Source organism: Chrysemys picta, chromosome 8, assembly GCF_011386835.1.
Source record: "Chrysemys picta bellii isolate R12L10 chromosome 8, ASM1138683v2, whole genome shotgun sequence".
Taxonomy (NCBI): domain Eukaryota; kingdom Metazoa; phylum Chordata; order Testudines; family Emydidae; genus Chrysemys; species Chrysemys picta.
Genome location: NC_088798.1, coordinates 43,367,006 through 43,385,903, shown reverse-complemented (window position 1 = coordinate 43,385,903; position 18,898 = coordinate 43,367,006). Strand labels below are relative to the sequence as shown.

Below are 18,898 nucleotides of genomic sequence, written 5' to 3'. Positions count from 1 at the left end.
AAATGTGTAATCCCTGAAAACTCATAAAGGTCATTCATCAAGTTCCAGTTGAAAAACAATTCTTCAAGAGGAAAACTGAAACAGAGCTGAAGTTGTTGATTACAATATGATAAATATTGTGAAGCGCTATTCTAAAAAAGAAGGATACAGTGTGGTTTTGATAAGGTTATAGTGCATTTCAGCAAAACATACACATTTTTCTTCATTTTACTCTTTGCCAGTTTCAGCGTTCTTCTTCAGAGAAAACAAAAGTTTCTAATGATTAACATTCTGTGCTGTGGGAAGTATACACTGTCCAACAATACTACTGTTGTATTGCACTAGCCTCCCTCATCTATAACACCAGCATAGATCATTTTAACGATGAGTAGCCAACATTTTTTAGATAAGTCCTTCCTTTAACTAGACTTGATAAGCATGTGTTATGTATTGCAGTGTCAACAAGGCCCTGCTATTGCTCCACTGAAGTCAATGACAAATTTCCGTTGATTTCTTTGGGAAAGGATTGGGCCTGAATTAGGCAGGAATCCTCAGACAGATTTGATCCTGGAGGTACTGTGATGCCATAATGCTCAGAATCAGATCTTACATTTTTGACAGAAGATGTGTTTACCTCTCACACACAAAAAATCCTACACTGGATCCTTTTATGTGCTTTATACTGTGTAAGAGAAATAAACCAAAATGAGTATATATTTAATATATTTCTCACACGTAGCTGTTTTCTAAGCATAGTTATCTCATAAAGAGCTCCAAACTTTTATTTAAAAATAGCTTCGAGCCATAAGTAATTTGCCCAAGGTTCCACAGTGAGTCAGTGGAGGAACTCAGGCATAGAACCAAAGAGTCCTATCTTCATACTTGCATTTGGGTAATTAAAAACAATATTAATTTTACTGGACACATTCTGAGCCAGTTCTGAAAACTCATCAGCAAATACAGGGTTGTATCCCGCCATCAGCCAGCACCCAGAACACCCATCAGTGGAAGCTCCATGTGCAAATCAATAGTCAGATATAGCCCACCATTAAGCTGGCCATGTTTTTCGTTCAGTATTTTACATGCCAGGTGCTTTCCTCATAAGGCTGATATTTGGTTGTTAAATGCAGAGACCCCCACTGGAGAAGCATCTGATAGGCAGCATAGTGGATGTTTTCTGCTGGGTGTTTGTGACAACTATGTATTTCTCTATACTTATAGAAGGAGATGATACAAATAGTCCAAGCAACAAGAGACACAAGGTTACATCTGGCTCCCGGTTCTCTCACTCTAAGTCTCCCCTTCTAAACTGGGTTTCCAAGAACATCACATGGACAGGGGTTGAGCTGAATTTATTGGAGCTTTAATTCCTAGATCTCTTTACTCCCTTTGAACTCCTGTTGCCATGCTTCATTCCCAGGCACCCACTCACCAGAAGGCAGATGACAAGGACTACACCAGGGTATTCTCTCTCCCCCTTAACTCTAAGCCTGGGATCAGAGGGTAGCTGGCTCTCTTTTCCTCCCTCTTCTAAACCAATGCATAAACTTGCACTGTTAGAAGGATGATGCTCCAGCCTCCATTCTAGTCTCTTCCCCAACCTGTGTGTGTCCACGTCCATGTCAAGGAGAAAATACACTGCACAGGTCCATGCTTTTGGCCACCTCTCACTCTAATTATGTGTAACCTCCTCTATGGCCAGATCATCTTGCTCATTCATCAGTCCAACCACATCACACACACACACACACACGGCCAGCTCCAGGATTTTTGCCGCCCCAAGCGGCAGAAGAAAAAAAAAAAAGCCGCGATCGTGATCAGCTGTAGCTCCACCGTGCCGCTTTCTTCTTCGGCGGCAGGTCCTTCCCTCCGAGAGGGACCCGCCGCCGAATTGGGGCCAAAGAGCCCGATGTGCCGCCCCTTCCCTTTGGCTGCCCCAAGCACCTGCTTGCTCAGCTGGTGCCCGGAGCCAGCCCTGCACACACACACACACACGTGCGCACGCACATATACACACTCTTATACTTGAATCCTTCAAGTCTGCATCAAGTTGAGGTTTATCGTCCTTGCCTTCAAGGTTTTACCTGACTTCTACCTTCTTCTGTATGTCTTCTCTCCTCTCATCTAATAGTGCAAGTCTATGCACTGGTTTCCAGTTCACTTCCTAGTGTGATTCAAGATGATGTTGATATATAAAGTCCTGAACAGTCTGGGGACCAGTTAACCAAGAGACAACCTCTTACCTTTTAGCACACTGACCCTGTTAAAATTTGATGGCATGATCTTACTGTTGGTTCATAGGATTAGAGTTGGTAGGATGAGCAGTATGGCTTTTTCAGCAGAAAGCCCCCCTCATCTTGAGAATCCATTCCATTTATTGGGCCACCAGAATTTGAGACTGGTAGCCATCAGGAAATAATGCTAGTGACACTTACTTAGTTTAGCCCTGGGTTGATTTTGGTTATGGTGAGTTATATGTACACATAACTTGGCTATTAACATACCCATAGAGGTAGTGAGGCCCTTGTGGTTTAGTTGTGCAATTTTTTTAAATCTTTGTATACCAGCACTTAGTTTATTTGTTTATAGGCTTTATAAGCATCGTTGATCAATCAATCATCTTGTCTTACCATGTTTTTTTTTCCCCAGTGGTGGACTGTGGGGCTAAATTTATCTCACTTATACTTCATTAACACCAATATCTTATGTGGCTCTTCCCAGTTTACAAAAGCTTACAGGAGTATTCCATAAATGATCATGTCCCATAAGATGTAGTAGACCACCACCACCACTTTTAAATTCATCTCTGTGTCCTTCTTATGCAAACTTTATAGCATCGGCTGCTCTACCAGCTCTTCTGATAGATGTCAAAAGAGATGCATCAATTAGGTTCTCTCAAGCATGAACTAATGTGTATTTTGCTTTTTCTCTGCTGATTTTATGGCCCTCGCTCATTAAATTAAAATAGGTGCAGAGTTTGTGAGCCACTGGCAGATGTTCACTGTTGCTAGTTTTATGAATCTTGTACAACAGCAGGAGCAGATTATGTGAAAACATGGGTTTTTTTGTGAATTTGCCATCTCCCAGCACTCTCCCAGCACTGATTTTGTAATGAGATGATAAAAACTTGGGAGGTAAGCTTTGATAATGTTAGCTGCTGTTGGAGCCTTCTAAAACCAGAAATGCAAAGTGTAGTTTGTTCACAAAAGTTGCTGCCTGTAGCTGAGGTAGATTTTTTTTAAAATATATTCTATGAGCAGTTGTATTAATGGAGTCAAGTATTTCGGCCTCTTATCCAGTTATGAGTTGTTACTCATGAAGACTGCATGTTTAAACTTTGTTTCAAAGCTTGTTTTATTATGCGGTAAACAGAGTTAGAGACACAGTAATGTATGACTTGCAATTTATGTTGGAGATTATTATAAGTAGAGCATGGTTTAAATGGTTTTATAATCCTTGTTGTGCAGAGTAGACTACAGCAAAATGACCACAAAGCAGAGTTTCAGGTATTCAGATGATAGTGGCAGATTCTGAATACAGTTATGCTAGTGTAAATTCCAAGTAATTCCATTCATTTAAAATCTGGCCCATAGGGTACATCTACACAGCAAAAAAACCACCCACGGCAGCGAATCTCAGAGCCCAAGTCAATTGACAGGTTCCTGGGGCCTGGGCTGTGGGGCTAAAAATAGCCATGTAGACATTCAGACTTGGGCTGGATCCTGGGCTCTACTTTTAGTTCCATAACAAGAACCCCATAAACCCAAATCAATTGTCCCAGGCTCTGAGACTCACTGCTGCCGGGGGCGAGGGTTGGTTGCTGTGTAGACATATCCATAGTTTTTTGGTGGAGTATATGAATGTAGTAATTTACAATCCTCTCTCCAGCTAACATGTTGCTTGGTTGAAATGGCAAGGGGTGTCAAATACATGTTGTGGAAAGAGAAAAAGAAACATTTTTAATATACACTCAGCCTTGCTCTGTGATCTGAACAGAAATGAATTATCATGGCCACACACAGCATCGGGAGCAAGGCTGAGTTTGTGATAGCTCCAGTTTCACTTTGATTAGTAATATATCCATCCACTAAGTCTACTCCTCTTTCTCTCCTCCATCTCTATTGCCAACGGATATGTGAATTGTAGCTGATATTTGAGCGTACATATATTAACTTGGCTTGCACACTGTGATTGTAATACTACAGCAAGGGGTCTTTTAACCCATTTAAAATAATTCACATAAAAACATGTTAGAAGAACATTTTTGCTAAATCAAGCACTCAAAAGTTAGGAAATGCCAAAATAAAGGTGGTCTGTGCAACCCTAGTTTGTCCCCCTTGTGAGAATGCATCACGACACAGTCTTTAATTACCTGATCACATACTATTTTTTCCATAGGACCACTGCCTTGTGCAGTGCACAGAATGGATGGTGCTTACTGAATAAGAAACTACTCAATATTTTTTCTACATGTTGTTCAATGTGTGGCCCCAGGCCTTATTTATTGTACATTTATTCAATCTCTGCTCTGAAGACAGAAGTATTAATTTCCTCATGGTGTTTTCTGTGGTGCTCACCACTATAGTATCTAAATACTTCACAAATATTAAAGAATTTATTTTCACAACATGCCTGTGAGATGAAGGAACATTTTACAGATGTGGAACTGAGGTACAGAGAGATTAAGGTCAAAAATATCCACTAATTTTGGTGCACACGTTGAGACACCTAGGACCTGTTTTTTCGGAGTACTTACCATAATATAGCACTTTATATGTTCAAAGCACAGCTCCCATTGACTTCAGCTGCAGCTATGAATACTTAGCACTTCTGCAAATCAGACCCCAGAATCTCAGCTCAGACACACATAATGAGGAATACACTATTACTAAACACCTGTAAAAAGTCTGGTTAAAGTGACTTGGCTAGCATCACATAAGAACTCTGTAGCAGAGGCAGGGATAGAATCCAAATTTCTAGGGCAACATTCATGTGCCTTAACCATGAGACCATCTCTTCTCTTCCCACAATCTCCCACCTCATTCACTACATACCTGCCAATCCACCGCCCACCGGGAATATTAGTTGACAGCTCCTCCATAGACCAGTAGCATGGGTATGTAAATGGCACAGTTCTGAAACTCCTCCAACATCTGGCCCCTTTGTGGTGAGAGGGAGACCCTGGCACAAATCTACATAATACATCAGGTTGCAGCACCTCTTCCAGAACCTCTTACTGAGGTTCTGTGCACTTCTCCCCACATCTCCTGATCCTTGCACACTCCATCCACTGCCCCGCGTCATGAGACCTCCTCATCAACCTCCTCCTGGCACTGGCCAAGATGGCCATCAATCATACCAGGAGGAGAAAGCTGTATAGGGCAGGGGTGCTCTGCAATTGTGGAGCCTATTTCCAGTCCCTTGTCTGCTCACATCTCCGGCATAGTTCCTCTGGGCAGTGTCCACTGACTCCTGAGCTCCTTTGAGAAGCAGTGGGTACTGTCTTGGGCTCTCTGCCCAGTTTCCCCTTCTGGTTCCTAATTTTCAACCTAACTTCACTCCCATTCCTGTTTTCTCCTTTGCTGTCCCCAACAATCAACTGTAACTTGGACTTAGTGGCTCCCCCCTTTAATTGAGGAGGTTGGCCTTTAGTTATGAGCAGGCTTAGAACCGCCAGTCCCAGTATTACAAATAGTATGTACCTTCCAAATTCTGCAACAAATGAAGCAGGTATCCTACGGTCAGCAATTTCTTCACTACAGAACCCTCATTCATCCCCAAAGCAGGTCCATCTTGCTCACTGAATGAGGCACGGTTCTGTGGAAAAAATAGTATGTGATTATGCAATTAAAGGCTGTATCATAATGCATACGCACAACAGGACCAAATTAAGGTTGCACAGGTAACCTGAGTTCTGGCGTTTCCTAACTTTCGAGTGGTTGACTTTGCAATTTTAATAATATTCTTTTAATGTAGACTTTCTGTGTAATTTCTTAGGTTTTAAAAAAAAACACAAAATTCCATCATGTGGCATCAAATTGACACCTATATAGGTCATCAGCAGGGCTGGAATCTCTACCACATATCTCTGCCACTTAAACTAATGGAGTAACTGATAACAGTAGTAGGCTGTTATCCTCTGTGAGGAGGATAGCAGGAGATGGCAGTGAGTTTTACAGGTATTGGCTGGCAGCAGAGGAATGACAAGACTCAGGAATCCTGGGTTCCACTGACTGTGAAGAGGAATATGGTCTAGTGAGCACATGCTCTTCTACCCATTCCCCGCCAAGCAATACCCCATTGCTCCATCCTCTTCAACCAGTACCTGTCCAAGTTTTGTCTCTTTCCTGTCCCTGGCTCCTCATGCCAATCCCATTCTCCTCACGTTGCCAGTCCCAGTTCTCACTCCTCAAGCGTCTCACCCCAGTCTCCTTGCCCAGCCATTCCCAGTTCATCCCCTAGTTCCAGTCTCTTTGCCAAGATAGTCTCATTTCCCCATCCCACCCTTCATCTTATTTGTTTTTCTTGCCCACCCTCACCTCCATTGGCCTCACCCATGTTCCTCATCCCCCCGGCTCCCAGTCCAAATCTCCTTTACCAAGCTCCTTGTCCAGTCTCCCAGCTTCCTGTGGCAGTCTCTTTGCCTATCCATTTCCCGTTCTGCCCCTGCACCCTAGTTCCTTGTCAGATCTGACTCCCCTCTCTCCCTCCATCTCCTTTGCCCTCACTCCACTGGTTCTCAGTCTCTTTGCCCAGCCAGTCCCAGTCTCCATTCTTGGCTCCTAGTCATAGTTTGCTTCCAGTCACCCCTACTCCCAGTCCACATTTCCCTCTACCCTCCCACCCCCACCAAGCTCCAGTCCCTGTTTCTGCCAACCCCCAGGCTCCTTGTCCCAACCTATCCCCCCCACCCCAGGTAGGTCCAGTTGTTGTCCCTCTGCATTTGAATCAGGCAGCTTTCTCCACATTGCCTGTGCCCAGCAGAGGAGTCACTGAAAGCACAGAATAGATGGTCTCCCTGCTCTCAGTTCATGTTCCCAGACTCAGAGCTGGCATGGCCAGCAACACCCCAGCACTGCAATTGCAACAGAATCCCTGCTCAGCACTAGGCTGGAACATGTCGAGTACAGACAGAATCTTCAGGAAATTTAGCTGCTAAAAATCTGAAAGGTCTGTACTGAGCATATGTGACCTGCAATTCTCCAAAGACTTCTAGCTTGACCAAATTTGGGCAGATTTTCACGGGGCTGGAAAAAGATACATCCCTGATACAAAGGTTGAAATTCAAGTCCCTACTCCAAAGCATGGGAGAGCTAGAGGTTCTCAATGAAAAGGTCACCAGGAATTTTTTTAACAGGGGAAGAACAAAGCATTTTTCCCTAGTTTCATTCTTGGAAATTGATTGAACTGTTTTGGCAGAAACTTTCCACAGCAATTCAGACAGACAGACTACCACCATGGAAAATTTCAGCCCAAATGGATGAAATTTCACAAAGTTATAAGCAACTGAAAACAGGAACTTATAATGGGAGGTGTCAGGCAATCTTAATAATAGGCAGCACTACTTATAATAAAAGCTTTCAGTTTCTTAGGCTAAGCAAACCATACAAATAGTACCACTCTGTTGGCTGTAGCCTAAATCTGAAAGGGTGCAACTGATAAAAAGTTCGAGTCCTAGAAGTTAAAAATTGAAAAGACCTATTACATCACCTACTCTAGCTGTCCAGTTATGCAGGATTGTTCCCTGAAATACATTTTTCTAGTGCTTTTCCCAGTCTAGTTTTAAATGTATCAAATTATTGGGTGTCCACCGCTTCCTTTGGAAGGCTGTTTTGCAGCCTAATAGGTCTGTCTCTCAGAAATTGTTTTAGGTAGATATTCAGCTTAAATTTTCTCTTCTGTAATTTTGTTTTATTTCTCTGAATTATAAATATTTTAATTATCTTCAGTTCCTATCCATCAGTGGTGTTTACAGCCTTTACATATTTATTGAATCTTATCATGCTTCCCATTTAAGTGTTGCCCAGCAAAGCTACTGTAAAAATATGTATTCTTTTGGGGCATAATCATGCAGTATCCTGAGCAAAATTTCACTTTGTGTCAGTAGGACTATTGCTTGTAATGAGACTGTAGGGTCAGGCCTTTAATCATTCCTTAAAAGTCAGACTCTCCACCCCCTGATAATTGTGCTGCTTTTATATGATTCCCCAGCAATTTCTGACTTTTCCTGGCCAAAAAAAAAATAAGTCCAAAACTAAAACACAATATTCCAGTTGCAGTCACACCATTTTCACTGAGAGATACAGTTGCTGGGATCATCCTGTTCCATAAGACGGTGCCTCTTTATATAAGCAACCCAAACTGCATTGCATATATACACATTGTACTGCAAGCCACTTGTTTGCAGCCATATCATATTTTAAAGTTTTCTCTCTAATTTGCTATTCGCTATTATCACTCATTCTGGCAAACCACTTTTAGCAAATGCGGTTTTCCCTTCATTTTAATGGTAGTTGGAGCAAGCCTTTTGTATTATTCAAATTTCAATACTGTGCAGTATGCCCCCACTTCTTGAGCATTAATAAAGTATTAAATATGGTTCCATTATTCTCTAGATGTTTTACAATATTTTTCTCAATATGTTCCAAGTATAGAAATAAGATTAACAATGTGGCAATAAAGTATGATCACTCATTTTTTTGAAGCTTTATCTATGACTATTATACAGTCTTATTACAATTGCACGCCTATGACTGTTTATGTTGTATCATCTATGTCATCTGGACCAATTTCTATAAGAAAAACACTGACATTGTGTCAAGTATCAGAGCGGTAGCCGTGTTAGTCTGGATTTGTAAAAAGTGACAAAGAGTCCTGTGGCACCTTATAGACTAACAGACGTATTGGAGCATAAGCTTTTGTGGGTGAATACCCACTTCGTCAGTGCACTTTACCTGCATTTTTCTCTCAAAAGGATTATTTTTCACTGGTCCCACTACCTAATGCCATAGCATTGGTTTAGTTTGTGTCATGTCTGTATATTCAGACTAAGTTTTTTCAAAAATGAGTGCTCCTAAATCCATAGCCTGAATTTCAAAATTGCTAAGCACATAGCAACACCTATTGATTTCAAATGTTCAGCACGTTTGGATTAAGTTGCCTAAACAATTTAGGAACCTAAATTCAGGAATCCATTTTGAAAATCTTGGTTTCAGTATACAGTAGCACCATGAATCCTCTAGGTTCATTCTGGCACTGTTTACTCTCTGTATTCAGTAAGGTGTACTACTCACAGGAAATTTACCCCTTATTTTGCATGTTTTTTCTTCTCCTCCCTTTTGGGAGAAGACAGACTCCTTTAATCTCAGTCTCTTCCACTCTGTTCTCTGACTCAGATGATAATTGCTGCAATTGCTATGTTTCAATGCCTGGACAATATTCTGGGAGGTCAGAATCAGGACTAGTGTCAGATATGCATCTGGTATTACCAGATTCAGTCAGTGATACAGCTCTTACTACTGTACAAATCTCTGACTACTTCTTATACATACATTTTCTTCTCCTACCTGAGACCATCCTGTTCCATTTTGTTTCTAGAAGTAAACTCTGGAGAGGCAGCATCCTTCCTTTTTCAGTGTAACACCAGCACTGATGGAGGCAGTATTTACACTTCTTACTGGAACTAATCCTGGACTTGGGCTTGTCAATGCATCTGGGATTTTGATACTTTTCTGCTGATTCTCCAGGACATCTAAAGAGTGAGGCTCAGTGGCAGGGAGCGTGGAGAAGCTTACACTAGCACTGTATTTTCTGTGCATGTTCTGTGGGTCAAATAAGATCCACACCCCAAAGCTGTTTTGTTTTGTTTTTGGTCAGAAGCTCTAAAATTCTTTAATTACTTCTTTTAAAACGTGTGTGAAGCTCAGTTATTCAATTTATATTAATCCATGGTGAAAGCTTCAGTTTAAAAGAACATTGCCCTAATAACATAATAGGCATATAATAATATTCAGCTCTTCTCCAGAGCTTTTCGCTCATAGATCTCAAAGCAGTCTAAAGGAAAGTGAGTATCATCTACATTTTGCAGATAGGGAAATTGAGGCATGAGGTCACGCAGCAGGCTAGTGGTTGAGCAAGGAAAAGAATGCTGATCTCCTGAGATAAGCAGCTAAAATGGAAAAATAAAATTAATTGCTCCTAGTGATCAGTGGGCATTTCACCCGGTGTCCGGTATAATTTGGTTATTAGTGCTCATCATAAGGATCACCTTATTCTAGCAGTTAATCAGTTATAAATATTCTACTTAACCATAGATTGTGCCATCTATTGACAAAGGCCTATTAGCTGCGATATCAATGTTCTGACATCAATAATTATTGACATCACTTCAGTTCTCATAACATTAAATCTGAATATCTGAAACTTAACCAGATAACTAAAAAGGGTGGTATGCTACCCTCTTCTCCTTCAGCAATCTGTGCAATATGAGTTTTGTAAGAGTTTTATAAGAGTTATTCTGAGTAATACTATCAATTTTTCTGTTTGTTTTACAGGTTGATGACCAAATGAAGCTGCTTCAGAATTGCTGGAGTGAACTCTTAATTCTAGATCACATTTACCGGCAAGTGGTACATGGGAAAGAAGGCTCCATCCTTCTAGTTACTGGGCAACAAGTGAGTGTGCAGACTCCAAGAGGTGTTGTTTTTTTATTAATCATCTTCAAAATAGCAGGAGTTTAACTAGGTCAGAAGCACTCGTGTTCTGAAATAGAGAGATTGGCTACAAATAATGTAGATAAAATGACTTGTGCACTCTGTTCCTAGTCCAATGATCACCGTTAAACTTATAAAAGCAGATATAATCATAAGCACTTTGCTTTTCCAATCTACTTGTATACCACTATGATTGAAAGAGAGTAGATCAGAAGTGTCTCTCAAGAAGTTTTATTTTCTAGGGCTAAGATGGTTTCTGACAAAAACTACAGTTTAGACCTGAGCAATAAAAGTTTATTTTTCTTTGAGAATTCTGGTTTACTCAAAATAATCGCTGGTCAGTTCAGAAGTTCCTCGCAGATATTACCCAGTGTTGCTAAACAGCCTCTCAAAGAGTTGATTGTCTCCAGGCATCAGAGGTATAGTCTGTCTGTCTGACAGTAAAAAGCAGTCTAAATTATGAAATGAGGAAAATTGTGGGAAAATCTAAATAATATAGAAAGCTTTGAATCATTCATAATTTCCAAAAGCACAATGGGCTTGACAATGAAAATAAGAACCTTATTCGTAGAATACATATTCAGACTTTAATGGAACAAAATCCAAGTATCAGTGAGAGGTAGAGTGTGCCTGTACATTTGCTTCCTGATTCAAAGTGAAAACAAATGATGGTCCACTGGTATGTAAGTAACTGCAAACTATACTCCTGAGGGAATTCTGTGCTACTCCGCATGCGCAGAATTTATGTCCACCACAGATTTCTTTGCTTCCCTGCAGAAAAATGACTTTCTGACAGGGAAGCAAAGGAAAGACACAAGAGCGGTCATGTTTCCAGTGCCCAGACAGCTGGCAGAGAGGTAAATCACTGTAGGGCAGGTGGCAGGACTGGGGAAGACCTGGCTGGTGGCTCCTACCCTTGCCTGAAGTCAGCTGCTAGGCCAAGCTGGGGAGGATGGGACTTCCTCTTCCCCTGCACGGCATCCAGGGTTGGGTCAGACCCACCCCCAGATTTCTTCCCCAGCTGCAGGAAGCTCTGCAAATTTTGCCCCCCACCCCCTGCTTCCTGTACCCATCACTGCTCAGCTACAGTGGGAGGGATCCCTGTACAGGGATCTGCTCCCCCATCTGCCCAACCCCCATGCATCCAGATCCCCTAATATCCAGACCCTCCCGCTGAGCCTCACCCCACACACACACTCAACCCCCTCCCCCCCACGATGAGCCCACTCCCCTGGCACCTGGACCATCCCGACAAGCCACCTGCACTCAGATCCCCACCCACTAAGCACCAACCAGCAGCACCATGATCCCCACCCCACTGAGTCCCACTCCCCAGCATCAGGACCCTCCACTAAGCCCCCTCTACCCAGACCCCCATCCACTGACCCCCAACCACCTTCACTTGGACCCCCCTGCAGAGTCCCATTACTGTTGCACCCAGAACCCCCCCAACAAGCCTCTGTGCATCCAGATCACCCCCCGCACCCGGATCCCCCACTGAGCTGCCCACACCCAGATTGCCCCACACAGAACCCTCTCAACCCACACCTCAATCCTCCCCACACTAAGCCCCTCCACACTTGGATCCTGCCATGCTGAACCTGCCTGCTCACACCTGATTGTTCTGGGGCAGTCCCGATCCTTGCGCTGTGTCACGGTTTGGTGCAGCCTACCGCTGAGTCCGTGTCCCAGGTGGGAGCTGCACAGTGACCTCCCACCCCATGTGGCTAGTGGCCTGTGCTCCCCAAAGCCATTGTGGAGCCTCCACATTTATTTGACAAATAAAACTCACAGAATTTTGCAGAATTTTAAAATATTGTATGCAGAATTTTTCCTTTTTTGGCACAGAATGCCCTCAGGAGTCAAACTAAGCTGCCTAGATTGATATGCACTATGGGAAACAACTCCTTTTTGTAACTACAGAAATACATTATGCATGTGTCTATGTTGTGCAAAATTCGCTTAGAGACTTAGTCATAATTTTACGAATGGAGGCCCATTTCCCTATGCTCAGAAGAAGCGTTCTAAGCCTATCAAAGGTCAGAGAAGCGACCCTTCCCACTTACTATTAGCAAGTTTATTTACATGGTCTAGTGGTGCTAGATCAGGACTGGGAAGCCACACTGCTCCCACATTCTAATCTCGGCTAATCCGGATGCCCTTTGCAGCATTTGGCAAATAACTTAATGTCCCTAGGCCAAGATTCTGCCCCACACTGACACCAGCTGAAATGAGTGGAATTACTCTGGATTTATATTGGTGTCAATGAAAGCAAAGTTGATCCTCTGTTTCCCCATCTGCAAAATGAAGATACTAGTAGCGGCTTACCTACCACACAAGGATGCTTATGATTTTTATGTTTATAATTCTCTTTCAAAATGGAAAATGCTACCTGTTACTATGAGCACATTGGCAGTTGTAGTAAATTAATGTCTAATTTATTTTATGATTTACTTATTCCCTTGCATTGCATCCATTTATGTGCAATAGTAATTTCTTACTGCCTTGGCCACTTTTAGCCTGTATTTTATAAAAAAAAAAAAAAAAAGATGTGCATGTGTTACAAAGAAAACAGAACATTTTGTGACTATTGGACAATAATGCACAGCAGGCAGTGTAATAATTGCATTGCTTACAAATTATCAGAGTTGCTTGGAAATTTTATTTTTCCAGGCAAAACTACAGTCTCAAACTAAATCAAAATATGACTAAACTGAACTGGTTACATCCATTTTTGCCCCACCACTGACAAGCTGGTCTAATATGTCCTCTTTTCAAACCCAATTTCACCTACATCTCTTCCAGCATTAGTCCTGCATTAGTTAGTGCAGGCACCCTCAGCATCCCCTTCAAGAGTTTCCCCTCATCCATTGAGCACACTTCCTTCAGCTTGAAATGTTCAGAGAATAGAGGGACCCACCTTGCAAGAACAAAAACAACCAATTCCAGTGCCTCTCCTTATGGATGGGCTACTGCTCACTTCACTTGTGCTGAGAACTAACTTAGTCTCCACTTCATCTCCTAAAGACTTTCACTGAGAAGTAGAGATGAACAACAGCTAGATCAAATAGGCTATCCAAAAATAACAGCAGTCTGAGACAGCTGGTAATAAGACAGTAAATAGTCTGAAATGAAACACACAGCTGGTAGATTCTAGGTATGTCGTCTCATCCTATTCTGATCACCATCAATATTGAGTCAAATTCATAGCTAGTGGAAGTGTGCGCTACTCCAGTGACTGTGCCTGCTTCTGCTAGTGACCTATCCACTGGAACACTAGCAGGGAACCATGGAACTGGTCTAACTATGCCAGTATAAGTAATTTTCCACTTGCAATTTTAAAACAGTCAGTTTAAAAGGCCATGTATTTAAATGAAATTCAGGCCTAAAAGTTCAGGAGTAAAATAAACTATTTTACAGAGAGGCTAGCTGAGTGTTCTAAGCATCAGGTTTAAAATATCCAGACTTGCTAGAACCACAAGTTCAAATCCTGGCAGGATAAACTCATCCCATTTACATCTGAGAGAGATAAACTGAAACTATGGCTTACTATGCAGGGAGAATTTTTGATGGAAAGCTTAGAAACTGTCTGTCAGCTTTACTTGATTCTAAAGATCCCACCGTGTTTTTAGTAATTCTGGGACGCCATGTCCTAGACCAAAATACTTCCAACCTCTGCTACTGTGCAGCATGCTGTGTGCTTGTTGATTGCTGCCCGGCTCCCAAAATGTTATGCTGTGCCCCAGTTTCCCCAACAGTAAAATGCAGATAATGCCTACATCACATCAATAATGCCTACATTAAGTAATTGTCATGACATTAAATTGCTCAATGTCTGGAAAGTACTTTGAGTCATTTGACTGAGAAGCGCTATGAATATTACTTATCATTATCATCCTTACTATAAGCAAGATTATAGGGCAACATACAAGCTTTCAAGAGAAATGTTTGAGCTTCTGGCTGTCATTAACTTTAAATACAAACCCATTGTTCTTGGTAAATGGAGTCCTATATAGTCTTCTTTGTTAACTTGGAGACATTAAGAGCTAGACTGTGACTAGCCCTGCAAGGTAATAAAGTTAAGAGAGCCCAGAAAGCCTTCCTCCTTGCACCTTTGCCCATAAGCTGGTTATAATCATAGCCATTATGCTCTCATAGGGGAAGGACCGCTCCTGGCTAGTGATGCCACCCTTCTCCAAAAGCCATGGGAAGAGCAGGATGAACAAGTGTCATAAACTTCACCTACTCCACCCCAGCCAGCAGAACTGGGCCAGTTGCATGAAGCACACTCTGCACCCTTTCAAAGGCATCGAATCAAGTACAGTATGTCTAGGGGCTGCAGTTGGAGTGCTGCACAGCTGTACTTCCCTCTTTTCAGCCACATTCCAGCCCTGGATAGGAAAAAGCATAGTCAGTGGCAAAGCAGCAAGCACTGAGGCTTGCACAGAAAGGCCTTGTTTTATTTATTTAGCTGACTAGAGTTTCATAAATAAGAGGTGTGTGTGTGTGTGTGTGTGTGTGTGTGTGTGTGTGTGTGTGTGTGTGTGTGTGTGTGTGTGTGTGTGTGTGTGTGTGTGTGTGTTTCAAGAAAGCACTTTTTCAGATCATTACGGTCCCTCAGCAGTTCCTCACAGATGAGTTCCTTTCTGTGCACGTTTCCTTTTCTGTACTAAGTGCTGCCCCTCAGCAACAGTAATTACCATTTCAAAAGGAAATAAACTAGCACAAGTGCATTTTACATCTCTCCAAATTTCATAACACAAAACAACCAAGGAATGATTTGCACTGTATTAGTTAATTGTAAATTATTGCCACATTGCTTTCCATGTTCCAGGTTTCAGAGGCTAACCGCATGGTATGTGATGGTAACAAACCATTTCCCATTAAAGAGAAACTTTAATTTCTCCAGGGTTATGTGCTATCCTACTGGATTCTCTACGTAACAATCTGCTGCCATTTTTCTTGTACTCAGAACTCAAGGAGTAGACATTACAAATTACTAAAGAATATTATTCATTGTTCATGCATTTTGCTGCAGTAGTTAATGTGCAACATTTGATATATTGCCCAGGCTGCCAGGACATGAGTTATTCATTTTGATTTTACCCATGCTCCCCTTATATTGCAGTAAAATCAGGGCTGGCTTTACCATGAGGCCAACTGAGGCGGCTGCCTCAGTTGCCAGACTGTGGGGGGACACTATTAGGACCCAGAGTGTAGAAAATTGTGTCTGCTGCTGGTGCATATATATTCTCTCTGCTCTAGATGCACAGAGATGGTGGAGTGCTGTGCTGGAGAAAGGAGGGCACAAGAGACATAACAAGCAGGCAGGAAAAAAGTTGAGAGGGAATAACAGAAAGCAGCAGGAGCTGCAGGGAGAGAGAGGAGGAGGAGCCTCTTATGTACCTCTCTAGCACCCCCAGGAGCCTGGACTGATTCACACCAGCTTCTCAGGGACCTTCCTGTTTCCTGCTGCTTCCCTGAACCCACTTGAGGAGAACAGGCAGTCAACTGAAGTAGTAGGAGCCAATTAGGCCCTTAAGACACTGATATCTTCCCTCACTCAGGCCCTGCTACCAGCCTGCTTATTTGTCCCCTTCAATTGAGTGTTGAGAGCCACTACAGCTGGCACAGAACAACACTTATGAGTGAAAGAAGAAAATGCCCCTCTGGGGCAGCATTCAGAAAAAGCAAGCAAGCAAGCAAAGGAAGTTTTTCTTTCTAAGCAGAAAGGAGTTCTCCTGAGATACATAGACACAAATGTTCACGGTGAGCCTTCTGGCCCCAGTGAGGATGAGAGTGGTGAGGAGATGCCCGATCTTCCAGTTAGTCAGAGTGCAGGTGACCTGGCAGCTACTGCAGCATCCATATCTCCATCTCAAATGGATGTAACCATGCACATTCCTGAAGAAAAGTGTAGATCAGAGAAGAGTGTAGTGGAGGTGCAAGAAACAGCTGCTGCTGAGTTTAGTTCCTTAAGTCTAGATGATCCAGGACTGTGGACACACTTGAGCAATCTGAGGGACTTCCTTGTACTGGAAAAATCTGGCTAGAAATCTAGCATGCCATGAGAAGGCAGCAAATCACCAGAGAGCATTCCATAGATGGAAAGAGCTTGAGATGAGACCAAGGTTAAAGACCACCATAGATGATCAGCATCAAGAGAAGATTGCATCAGAGTCTCTTTACTGGCAAAATGTTCTGAAAGGCTCATTGCCATTGTGAGAATGCTTGCTACCCAAAACCTAGCACTGCGTGGCACTTCAGATCAGCTGTATGTGCCAAACAATGGAAACTTTCTTAAAATTGTGGAGCTGATGGCTGAGTTTGATGCTGTACTCCAGGAACATCAAAGAAGAGTCACCACCCAAGAAATGTACACACACCACTAACTTGAAAAAACAATTCAAAATGAGATCATACAGTTACTGGCAACAAAAGCGAAACAGAAGATTGTGGCAGATCTGAAGTCAGCAAGATATTACTCTGTTATTCTGGACTGCACACCTGACATCAGCCATATGAAAATAATGACTTTAATACTGCGTTTTGTAACGATAACAGAACCTAATGAAAATGTCCCTGCAATTGTGACTGTCAGAGAGCATTTTCTAGAATTTATTGACATTTGTGATACTACAGGAGCTGGTATGACAAATGTGCTTCTTAAAAAGCTGGAAGACACGAGAATTGCGATAGCTAACATAAGAGGTCAGGGCTACAATAATGGTGCCAACAGGAGAGGAAAAAACAGAGGAGTGCAGACACGGATCCAAGAGTTAAACCCTCAAGCTTTTTTTTTGTCCCATACAGTTCTCATTCATTAGGGTTACCATATTTCCACAATCAAAAAAGAGGACACTGGGGGGGGAGCCCTGCCCTAGCCCCGCCCCATCCACTCCCTCCCACTTCCCACCCCCTGACTGCCCCCCCTCAGAACCCCCAACACCCCCCTGCTTCTTGTCCCCTGACTGCCCGCTCCTGAGAACCCCCCACCCTAACTGACCCCTAGAACCCTACCTGTCCCCTGACTGCCCCGACCCTTATGGGTGGCAGGTTTGTAGAAATTTTGGTGGTGCCCAGAACCCGCTCCCCCCCCCCACCTGCCTAAGGCTCTGGGAGGGGGGTTGGGTGGGGGGAGGAGGTCTGGGGTGCAGGTCCTGGGCTGGGGATTAGGGTGCAGGAGGGGTGCAGGGTGCAGGCTCTGGGATAGATTTTGTGTGCTGGGTGCAGGCTCCAGGCTGGGGCAGGGGGTGGGTGTGCAGGAGAGGGTGAGGGGTGCAGGCTCTGGGATGGAGTTTGGGGGTGGGAGGCAGTGCAAAAGGAGGGGGTGCAGGCTTTGGGAGGGAGTTTGAGGCCAGGAGGGGGTGTGTGAGAAGGGGGTGGAGGGTTGGGAGGGAGTTTGGGGATAGGAGGAGGTGCAGGGGTGAGGGCTGTGGGTCTGAGGATGAGGGGTTCATGATGCAGGAGGGGACTCAGGGAGCAGAGGATTACGGTGCAGGGGGATGAGGGTTGGGGCTGAGGATGAGGGGTTCATGATGCAGGAGGGGGCTCAGGGCTGGGGCAGAGGATTAGGGTGCAGGGGGATGAGGGCTGGGGATGAGGGGTTTGGGGCGTTGGAGACGTTCAGGGCTAGGATGGAAGGGCAGGGTAAGGGCAGCCTGCCTTGCCATTAGTGGATGGGGGGCACTAGGACCCTGGGGCAGCAGACAGCAGTTGCAGGGTAGGAATGTGCACAAGCAGGCATGGGAGAGGGGCGCGCTGCTTTCTTTCGGGCAGGGACGGGGGGGAGGGGAGTCGCGGGGGGGGACGCATGAAGAGGGGGTGGCAGGTGGAGGCCAGGGCCCGCTCCAAGCAGGGCCGGGGGAGAGACCCAGCTCCAAATATTGCTGGAGCAGGGCCCCCGGCCCTGGATATTGCTGGAGCTCGGGCAATTCCTCCCGGACGGCTATTTAAAGACGCAAAAGCCGGACATGTCCAGGGAAATACGGACGGATGGTAACCCTACATTCATTGAACTTGGTGATCAGGGATGCAGCATTAGCTTCTAGTGAGGCTGCTGAATTTTTTAATAGAATTCAAAGCATCTATGTATTTTTCTCTGCATCAACTCATCTATGGCAAATTTTGAAGCAACATCTAGGAACATCCTCTCTGACACTGAAACCACTGAGTGCCACACGATGGGAAAGTCACCTGGAGGCGAT

At 43.6% G+C, this 18,898-nt stretch overlaps 1 protein-coding gene across 3 annotated transcripts in view; it reads left to right on the top strand.

Annotated features, from left to right (window-relative positions):
• The window catches only part of NR5A2 (nuclear receptor subfamily 5 group A member 2), a 124,576-nt gene that overhangs the window by 61,872 nt on the left and 43,806 nt on the right, over positions 1–18,898 (top strand). For all 3 annotated transcript variants that reach the window (XM_024102025.3, XM_024102024.3, XM_005304363.4), the window contains one exon: positions 10,533–10,652. In XM_024102025.3, the coding sequence (XP_023957793.1) occupies positions 10,533–10,652 (120 nt within the window). The remainder of the gene's footprint in view (positions 1–10,532; positions 10,653–18,898) is intronic.